At 55.2% G+C, this 9,906-nt stretch overlaps 1 protein-coding gene across 2 annotated transcripts; it reads left to right on the top strand.

The window, feature by feature from the left end:
• Positions 1 to 37: 37 nt before the first annotated feature.
• TNFAIP1 (TNF alpha induced protein 1) lies at positions 38 to 9,901 on the top strand. 2 transcript variants are annotated; one of them, XM_035027740.1, is made up of 8 exons: positions 45 to 223; positions 1,080 to 1,172; positions 3,235 to 3,552; positions 4,091 to 4,260; positions 4,682 to 4,771; positions 4,848 to 4,900; positions 5,654 to 5,849; positions 7,275 to 9,901. In XM_035027740.1, the coding sequence occupies exons 3-8, from the start codon at positions 3,348 to 3,350 to the stop codon at positions 7,509 to 7,511; spliced, it is 951 nt and encodes a 316-aa protein (XP_034883631.1). In that variant the 5' UTR covers positions 45 to 223; positions 1,080 to 1,172; positions 3,235 to 3,347; the 3' UTR covers positions 7,512 to 9,901. The 2 variants fall into 2 exon arrangements, with proteins under 2 accessions (XP_034883630.1, XP_034883631.1); XM_035027739.1 differs by lacking the exon at positions 1,080 to 1,172 and having other exon boundaries at positions 38 to 223.
• The last annotated feature ends 5 nt before the right edge of the window (positions 9,902 to 9,906 follow it).

The following is a 9,906-nucleotide window of genomic DNA, read 5'->3' as shown; positions in this document are numbered from 1 at the left end:
CTCTCAGGGACCCCTCCCTCCCCCGTGATTGGGTGCTGGGCAAGGCCCGCTTTAGAGTCCCAGGCTGCGGGGCGGGCGGGGTTGTGCTGGGGCTCCAGGCGGAGGCCGCGAGCGGAGGATGTGAGTTCACAGCCGGGATTGCTGGCGGGCAGGCGGCCACAGCCCAGGGCGGCACAGGGTCGACTTGCAACCCAGCTGAGAGGAGAAGCGCCGCCCGGGGACGGTGAGAGCCGGGGTGCGGATGCCCTAGGGGATAGGATGGACAGGCCCCGGGCTGGAGCAGAGAGCCCCACCCAGTCCTGGGGAAAAGGCGTGGGACGGTGTAGGGGAGATGGAGAGCTCAAATCCTCCACTGGGATGGGTGTCAGAATCGGTCTCAGTTTCTCGGTGGTGAGGAGGGGTGCGGGCCGGGGAAGACTCACCACAGACCACAGAGAGGTTGGGTCTCGCTAAATCTTTCCAGTCCCTTTGGACGAAGCTTAAGATTTACACCTACAATTTCTGCTAGATCCTCCTCTACCCAAGATCGGTTACCAGCCCGCCACCACCGAGTGTGATGGATTTCTGGGTCCTTTTTCCTTTAGGACCCCACCTTCCATGGCCGTGGTTGTTGTCCTGCCCTTTATTCTGCTTCGGTTCCCATTAGCCTCGCTGAGGGAGACTCGGATACGCCCTCAGCCCCAGGCATCCCCAAATATCCACACACAAAGTCCGGAAGGAACAGCAGTGAGGCTATCAGTGGAAACTTCATTCTCACTGGAATTACTTTCTGGGGCGTCACCTGCCACAAGATTCCTGGAGCCCATTGGTCTGGGAGGAATCTGAGCGGGCGGCATCTGAGCTGACGTCATCCAGGGGCTCAAAGCAATTGCTTTATGTAGGCTCTGTTGGCCACCGCCTAGCCTTTGAATTCCTTTACTTTGGCAGAACATATGTGTGCTTGCTTTGATCCTTGGGGAAATCGGGGCTAGACCCAAAGTACGTAGGGAACTTGTTAAAACCTGTTAAGGGGTGGACTTATTCCTTTGGAGTGGGTGGAGGAGGGTGAGGTGATTTCATACTGTTCATGTGTTACTTAGGGATTGGGCAGTCTGCTGGTGAGGGCTCATCTCATCCATACTCCATCCTTGGGGCAAATGAGAGTCTGCTGGACGAGCCACCAAGGAAATTCGGTACTTCACAAAGCACCCGCTCTGGTCCTTCCTTGGACATTCTTCTTAGGGGCCTACCTAAATCTTTTCAGGGACAGTTTCAGTCTAACAAACTGACATATTAAATACTTTCAGATGTGCATGGCGTTGTGGTAAGCACTGCTTCTGGATCTCACTTATAGGAGGTGACGTGCAACCGCAAATTTTGCGTGTTGTGAGGACTATGAGGCGATTTTACCTTTTTTCTTTCTCCATTGCCAGCACTGCAGTCCAGGCCTTCACCACTTGCCTAGACTGCCGCTTCCTCTGGTCTTCCCGCTTGTTCTCATGCACCCTTACGATCCATTCTCTACCCGGCAGCCAGAGTGATCTTTTCAAAATGTGAATAACTCAGATCCTGTCACTCTCCTACTTAAAACCCTCCAATCAATGGCCATCGCAATTAGTATAAAATGCAAACTTTTTAATATGAACTGGCCCCTGCGTCCTGACTTTACATCAAGCCAACTTCCCCCTTCTTTCTATGCACTAGACATCTTGGCCTTATTTCTGTTCCTAAAACTTGTGTCTAACTGAGAAACTTTGCACTTACTCTTCCATCCATCTGGAACGCTCTTTCAGACTTCAGCTGGAATGTCACCTTCCCAAAGAGGCTTTCCCCGGCCCCTACCCATTTTAGGACTTCTCCCTAGTCACTCTCTTATCACTAGCTTATTTATTGCATTTCTTGCCCTCTGGAACTGCTTGCTTATTTATTCATTGTCTTGCTTATTGTCTGTATCCTCCCCCTAGAATGTAATCTCCGTGAGGCCATGACTTATTTGTACTCTTCTGTATCCTCAGTGTCCAGCACATAACAGGGCACAGTAAACGCTAACTCTTATTAAGTTTTATTCTTGTTAACGTTATGATGCTTCTTGGTACTCCTTGAAGGCAAAGTCCGTATCTTTCCATCTCTCTGTCCCTACCGCCTAACGGAGTAGGGACTCAGTCTTGTTTTCTCGCTGAATGAGTTAAATGAAGTAATGTGTATATTAAGTTGCCTAGACTAGTACCTGGTACATAGTAAACGTGCAGTGAATGTTTGCTCTTTTTTTTCAATGAATGGATTTTAGTGATTCCTTAAAAAACCAAGACATATAAGAGAGAATCTAGCTCGCGGGGGGTGACCTGGCTTTGCTCTCCTTTTCTTCCCTCACTCCTCCCTCCCATGAATGCCTATCAGTGTTTTAGTTTCCAAATCACTTCATAGTTGTTTTTAGATTTATCATCCGGTCTTTTCAAGCCCCTTCTCCCCGGTCTTGTGGGTAGGGAAGAAAGGAAGAGATAAGGCTGGGCCTCCTCTCAGGAAAAAGAAGTAAAAATAGCCATCCTGTAGTTGTTCTGTCCTGGAAAATGGTGACAATTTCAGGAACTTGGGACAGGGCTGGGACCAAGAAAGAGGAAGGTCAGGAAACTCTGCTGCGGCCCGGGTAACCTCTGCCAGGAACACTGGCTGGCGCCCTCTAGCCTGGCTCATTCTGTGCTCTCCTGAAGCTGCTTTTACTTTCCTTCCTGAAGCCAGACCGCGGTGGTGCTCAAAGTCAGCGCTGGTGCAGACTGCTTCTGGGCCTGGAATCTTTAGAAAGGAAGTGCATCCTGTCCCTCTAGCTCCTGGGAATCTCCTGCGCTGGCAGGATTCCCAGTAGGTTTGGTGGGAAGACTTGGGTCCTGGGAACCTTGAGAGGCAAAGAACTGGAATTGGACTGTCGTTCCCCAGGGTAAAGACTTCGGCTGCCCCAGCTCCTCCTCAAGCCGACTCGGACTAACTCCCAGGGTTTGCTTGTCCTCCTTGCTGCCGAGAGCTGAGCCGAGGCTCAGGGGGACTGGCGAGATGAGGGGCAGGCTCTGGGAGACTGTGCTGGTTCCTGTTACCATAAAGAAGAACAGGATTGTCCTCTTTTGCTGTTGCCTAGGGCCTTAGCCTCTGCCAGGGAGTCTTGCTTGTCAAGGAGAGAATGACTGCATGGTCCCCTCCTGTCCCCTCTCAGCTGAGGGCTCTCCTCTGCTAACTCCTGTCTTCTCTCCCATCTCCTGCTCACAGTGTTGAGAGTATGAGGCTCTGGCCTCCGCTGACCACTCGCTCGTGATCCTTCCACCACGGCGGAGCCTTCCAAGCCGACCTCCTGCCGTGTGGTGATCTACCTGCAGCGGGAGATGTCAGGGGATACCTGTCTGTGCCCAGCCTCGGGGGCCAAGCCCAAGCCGAGCAGCTTCAAGGGAGGAGGCCTGGGCAACAAATACGTCCAGCTCAATGTGGGGGGCTCCCTGTACTACACCACTGTGCGGGCACTAACCCGGCACGACACCATGCTCAAGGCCATGTTCAGCGGGCGCATGGAGGTGCTGACTGACAAAGAAGGTGAGGCATTGGGGCTTGTTGGGCCAGCTGAGGAGGGAAGAAAGAATTCCTGAAGAAGCGACTTCGGGGCAGGGCTCGAGCCTGGCAGGTCTAGACTCTAGATTCACTCTTCCCGTTACCTGGTCCCGGACTCCTTCAGCTGGAGTCTGTGGTAGAGCCCCGGCATTCTTTGAGGTTGTATGTAGAAGGGTGTGCGCTTACAGGTTTTCCAGGGCCAAGATCCATACCTTTTAAATAACAAAAGGACTAGATTCTCCTGAGAACCATCGCTGTACTGACCGGGCAGTGCACAGAGGGCAGGCAGGGCCTGGTGGCGTTCGTGTCGCCAGGCGGTGGGCCTGAGCGCTCCTGAGCTGAGACCTCTGAGGGCTGCCGCAGAGCCTGGAGGGCCTCTGTCCCCCGCAGTCCGGGCCACCCTTGGTGGAAAAGAACAGCCACAGACCTAGGAGCTAGAGGTGGCGTTCCCACTTCTGTTACCCAGTGCTGCGGGCTACCTGGAGGCAACGAGTAACTGTCGGGGGCCTGTCTGAATCCCTAGGCTGGATCCTCATAGACCGATGTGGAAAGCACTTCGGCACCATTTTGAATTACCTCCGCGATGACACCATCATCCTCCCACAGAACCGGCAAGAAATCAAGGAACTGATGGCCGAGGCCAAGTATTACCTCATTCAGGGGCTGGTGAGCGTGTGCCAGACTGCTCTGCAGGTAGGGAGCTAAAGTGGGCTCAGGTCGAGGAGGTTGGGAGTTGGCCCCTCCCTTCAGGGACATAAAGGTCCAGTTCCTGGAAGGTCGCATGACCGGTACGGTTGGTGAGTCCGAACCTCACTGTTATATATGCTGGGTGCTGCCCAGGCCAAGGACACTGGCAGCCAGTCTGTTTGTAAGGTGACAGACTCGGGCAGTAGGACTAAGCCCAGCTTCCGGTTTCTACACCTTGCTATCTGGATTTTAGGTTTTCTGGAAATGGGGTTCTGCTTGCCAGCTGGCAGTTTCTATTGCCAGATGCCTCCTCAACAAGCAGAGGGTGGCCTTGGCAGGGGGGCTCCGACAGCTCCTGGGGAACGCCTGGCTTAGCCTGGCAAGCAGGAGATCTCAAAAAAGATTCTCGGCTATGTGTATCACCCAGGACAAGAAGGACTCCTACCAGCCTGTGTGCAACATCCCCATCATCACCTCCCTGAAAGAGGAAGAGAGGCTCATCGAATCCTCCACCAAGGTACTGGGACCCCTGAGGGCTGCGGGCAGGGACGGACGGGACCCTAGCCTGGCCCTCACGCTCTCCTCCCTCCCAGCCCGTGGTGAAGCTGCTGTACAACAGAAGTAATAACAAGTATTCGTACACCAGGTAGGGTGGGCATCTGGGGGCTGGGGGGCCAAGGCTCGGGGAAGGGCTGCAGAAGCAGACCCAAGAGAAGCCCCCTGTACTCCTGGCATGGTTGGCAAGGGTCTGGATCTCAGGCAGGAAGAACAGAGAGAGAAGGGGAATGAGGGCAGAGACGTTTGGAACTCGGTGCAGGGCCCTGGCTGGGATATAGAGGGGAACGAACTGGAACCCCCCTAATGTGTCCTGTCGGGCACCGTGCCAGGTGTTTTCCCAGCATTAGCTTATGAGGTGGAGGAGGGACCCTGGGAAGCCCGTGGCTGGGACTCCTCCTGAGCCAGCCTCTCTGCTTCACAGCTGGGCCACTTTCTCCCTTGCCCAGTGTCCCCTTGGCCAGCCGCAGTTAGGTATATGCACAAGGCCGCAGGCTCAGGGAGTCCCCACAGACAGACGTGTTGCCAGCAGCCCCCCTACGGCAAGGGAAGGGGTCCTCCTGCCACGAGGGCAGCGAGCCTCCCTCCTTCGGGGCCCGAGGAGAGGAGACCGCCTGCCCTCAGTTCTCTCTGCTTCAACTTCAGACCAACTCCCCCCCTTCCCCTCACAGGCCCCCAAACCCAGAAGGTGCCCTGTGCCCCTTTTCCCTGCTGTCCCCTCTGGCATCCTGACTTTTCCTCAGTTCTGCGTGACACGGAGGGGAAGGGGGGAAGCGCCCAGCCAGCACCGTCTCTTGTGCTGGAACCTCATTCCCAGGCCCCCTGGCCTTCATGGGTTTTTCAGCAACTCGGACGACCACCTGCTGAAAAACATCGAGCTGTTCGACAAGCTCTCCCTGCGCTTCAACGGCCGCGTGCTCTTCATCAAGGACGTCATTGGCGATGAGATCTGCTGCTGGTCCTTCTACGGCCAGGGCCGCAAGCTGGCCGAGGTCTGCTGCACCTCCATCGTGTATGCCACGGAGAAGAAGCAGACCAAGGTGGGGGGCTTCCCTCTGCGTGGGTGGGGGCGGGACACACCCCAGCGCAGCCCCCGCTGTGCCCTTCACCACAGGGAGCTTGCTCTCTGTTTCCCCCCGACCCACATGATGGTGCTGGGCAAGGATGAAGCCAGTTCAGGCAGTTCGGAGATTGGCTCGCGAATGCTTCGTTCTGGTCACCTGAGCGGTGGGGGCTGTTGACCAGCAAGAACAGCGTGGTGCGGTGGGAAGGACCAGGTCTTTGGAGTTGGCCCAATTCAGGTCTGAATTCTGGTTCTACCACTCACCAGTTTTCTGACCTCGTACAAGCCATTTAAACCAGCTGGGCCTCAGTTTCCTCACCTGCAAACCTGGGCATGATAGTATGCAGTTAACGGAACTGTTAGGAAAACGCGGCGGTTCCTAGGAGCAGCAGTTCAGGGTCTGATCTCCTCCCTGGCCCTGCTGGTCGGGTGTTCCCGGCCGACCAGCTTAGCCTCTGCAGGAACAACGCAGCGCCAGGTACGTGTGAGGGATTTGACAGGTGACAGTTGACACGAACTCTGCAAACCCCGTTCTCCCAGGCTGCGAGCACTTGGTGTCCTCCCCAGAGAGGAGCTCCCCCTGCCCCCCTGGGAGCGTGTGCAACGGAGGCAGCGGAGGTCTTTGCTGGGCCAGGAGGGTAGCCCACTTGGAGGGTCGTGTGCATGAGGGGCTCAAAGCAGCCAAGCCTGTGTAGCACCTGCTCGGCCTCCAGGCCCCCGAACTGCCTCCAGCTGGGCCGCCAGACGGTTGGGGAAGGACAGCTTACAGGAGGTGGCCCTGCTTCCTCCTGGCATTTTGGGGGTGCGGACTCCCGTGTGCACGTATCAACAGAGTCAGGATTCAGGGTCAGGTCTCTGTGGGGGCTGCTTACACTTGGAAGTGGCAGCAACCCCTGACACCTTCCTGAGCGTTTTCTCTTTCGTGGACTTTGGGACTCCTCAGGCAGGGCTGGAGCATTCTCCCCATTTGACAGATGAGGGAACAGAAGTCAAGTTAGGCTAGAATCCAGGTTCCTTTGTATCTTCCACGTAACGTTCACAACAACTCTCTGAAGTAGGTATTAGCCCTGATTTTACATGGGCGGACACGGAGGCCTCGCGGCCCGTAGGTGCCGGGCCCGTACTGAAGCTGGCTCTGAGCACAAAGCCAGGGCCCTAACCCTGCACACACCAGCCCACTGCTCCAGGCTCGCGTGGGGCACGGGCAGCATGCTAGTCTTTGGCGTCCTCATGTCCACAGAGTACAACTCCCCACTTCTCCAAAGAAAGACCTCCCCTCGCTCACCTGTCTCAGGAGAGAGTTCGGGAGGAACTTCGAGAGCCAGCACAGGGGCGAGGGCCCTGCCATGTTGCTGCCTGTCGGATGAAGCCTCATTCAGTCCTCTTGTCCCCCTGACCCCAGGTGGAATTCCCAGAGGCCCGCATCTATGAGGAGACCCTGAATGTCCTGCTCTATGAGACTCCCCGAGTCCCTGACAACTCCTTATTGGAGGCCACCAGCCGGAGCCGCAGCCAGGCTTCCCCCAGTGAAGATGAAGAGACCTTCGAACTGCGGGACCGGGTCCGCCGTATCCATGTCAAACGCTATAGCACTTACGATGACCGGCAGCTCGGCCACCAGTCCACCCATCGCGACTGACAGGACCCTCAGGGAGTCAGGGCACGGGCCACCCTGTCTCCCCTCCTGTGGAACCCTGCCCCGCTGGCCGCCCCACGCTGCTACTGGCTGGGTTTCTGCTCCAGCGCCCAGAGGCCTGACAGGAAGGCAGAGGGCCTGAGCAGGAGAGGGACCACATTGTTTGCCCTGCTCCCTGAGCACTTCCGGATGCCCGGGTCCTGGACCCTTTGCTCACCCTTCCTGACAGGAGCTGCGTCTGCCCCTGGGGCGAATGGACTGACCTGCCCACCTCCCACGAGAACAGTCCCCTTGCCCCCTTGCTGAGTGTCCTTTTGCTCCACTGAAGGGCTACCTTTAGGCCTCTGGGGAGGTCCATGGGGAACGAGCTCGTTCTGGTGCTGTGGAGGCCCAGTTTCTTACAGAAGGTGGGGCTCCTTTTTCCCTAGGTGTTTAAGCACAGGCCTCATGATTTTGGTTTTTAAAAAATTATCTAGGAAATGAATAGTTTTGAGTCTAATAATGAGGGGAATAGGTATTTGTGCTACCCCTCTAGGGTGCCAAGACCCTGGGTAGAGGGCAGAACCTTTGGCCTTCCTTGATGCCTTTGACATCTGTTTCTTTAAAGCACTTTGTACTTTTATTCAGGAGATTTGTATTCTGCCCTGACACGCATCAACTTTTTCTGACCCTAACCCCTCTTCCCTCCAGAATCCGTCTGAGAGAGGGGCTAGAGAAGCAATAAAACAAAATACGGACTAACTTTGGCTTTGCTGGGCTGGCCAAACAGCCAGCCCAGAGAGCATGGACAAGAAGGAAGGGAACTGTAGTCCTAATAATGCCCATGAGAAAGGACATTTTCAGGTCACGTAATGGAGTCCTGGGGCCTAACATGATTGCTCTTTTTGATTCTCTTGCCCTCAGCTCCAAGGTATGCTTTGCTTTACTTTCTGGAAAGCCAAAGGGCCGTTACAGGGGCCAGGAGCATGAGCCGCAGCGGGAAAGCTGTGGGGCCCGTGGGCACCGCACTCAAGACGCCCACCAGCTGAGGACAGTGAATGTGTGCTCTGCGTTCCCAGCAGCCCTGTGCAGAGGTGGCATGTGCTTGGCCATATGGCCCCTGCCCGCCCCATACTGTTGGTTTTGTGTCCCGGCTGGGGTGGGGGGAGGTGGTGGTGTTCTGCCCAGCGTTGAGTCTGGACGCAGGGTGATGGGAGCAGCCTAAGTCCCTTCAAAGGCTGGGTGATGTGGCCATGGAGCTGCCAAGGCCCAGCTCTTGGGCAAGGATGCAAGTTACTCCTTGGGGCTTTTTTTCACTACCTTCTGTTTGGCGTGGCCCTTTGGGAGGCTGCTTATCCGAATTCTTTTCCAAAGGAATGCCATCAGGCTGGGAGCTGCTCAGCCAGCCTAAGAAAACCCCACAGCCACTGAGCGGTAGCCACTCGGGAAGGAGTGCCAGTTATCAGGCTCCTGGCTCCTGACAACTGTTGCTTAGCTAAGTGGCCTGCTTATGGCCGACGCAATGGAGCCTATGGGCAAATGCTAGGCCCGGGTTCGTAGACGCCTACAAGGACCTGAAATGACATGATGGGGCAGGGGAAGTGTGACTAACCAGGCATTTGACGCTTGTCACAGCCTTGCAAATGTAGACTTCCAGGTGAGGCACCCTGGTCATCAGCTCGGAACACTTCACCCAGCCCTCCCTGGAGTAGAGGTGAAGACAAATCCATTTCTTTGGCCAGATTCCGCCTTTGGCTTTGTGGCTTTCCCACAGAGACTGGAATGCTTCTCCTGCCTGAGGCCTCTGGCCTATTTCCTCCGCTGCCCTCCTGAGGCCTCTAATACTCAAAGCCCCAGCTTCCCACTGAGGTATTTTAATGCCTGTCCTTTGACCTCCCCAGCCCTGCAGCCTCTTTGCTGCTCTGACATTTAGATCCTCAACTCTCGGTGGTGACTATTCTTTTTTCCTGAGAAAGCACAGTAATCCTGGACTGATCAAAAATATCTCCCTGGTCTTAAGAAAAATACTAACATTGAAATCACTGAAGTCAGCTTCTTTAATCGAACTTTGTGGCATAAGGGTTGGGGGAATTTTTTTTGCGTTTCTCAGCCCCATTCAGAAAGCAGCTCTTGGCTGTGTGAATTTTTCAACTCGGAGCAGCCCAAGGGAAAGCAAAGAGTGTGGATGAAGGTCAAACCTTCTCGGTTTCTGAGAAAACTGGAAGCCTGCTGTTCACCACAGGTACCAGGACTGGGTTTTATTCCATTTCTTATCTGACCAATGTCTGCCTAAAGGATGGCCCAGGTCCTGCCACGAGAGAAGGTCTCCTTTGTCCCTTAACTGCAATCCCTTGTTGCTCAGCATGGGTGATGGAAACCGACACTAATTTCTAATAAAATTGTGTTACACCGCAGTGGT

This window comes from Mirounga leonina, unplaced genomic scaffold (assembly GCF_011800145.1).
Source record: "Mirounga leonina isolate KUSES-001 unplaced genomic scaffold, KU_Mleo_1.0 Mir_200, whole genome shotgun sequence".
NCBI lineage: Eukaryota > Metazoa > Chordata > Mammalia > Carnivora > Phocidae > Mirounga > Mirounga leonina.
Note: the sequence above shows the minus strand (reverse complement) of the source record. Positions and strands in the feature narration are given on the sequence as shown.

Bases quoted from the DNA above. Each gene is read 5' to 3' on its own strand.
- TNFAIP1 (XM_035027739.1), top strand. From the start codon at position 3,348: ATGTCAGGGGATACCTGTCTGTGCCCAGCCTCGGGGGCCAAGCCCAAG. The intron at 4,261-4,681 runs GTAGGGAGCTAA...TGTATCACCCAG, and splicing joins TGTGCCAGACTGCTCTGCAG to GACAAGAAGGACTCCTACCA. The intron at 4,901-5,653 runs GTAGGGTGGGCA...TGGGTTTTTCAG, and splicing joins AACAAGTATTCGTACACCAG to CAACTCGGACGACCACCTGC.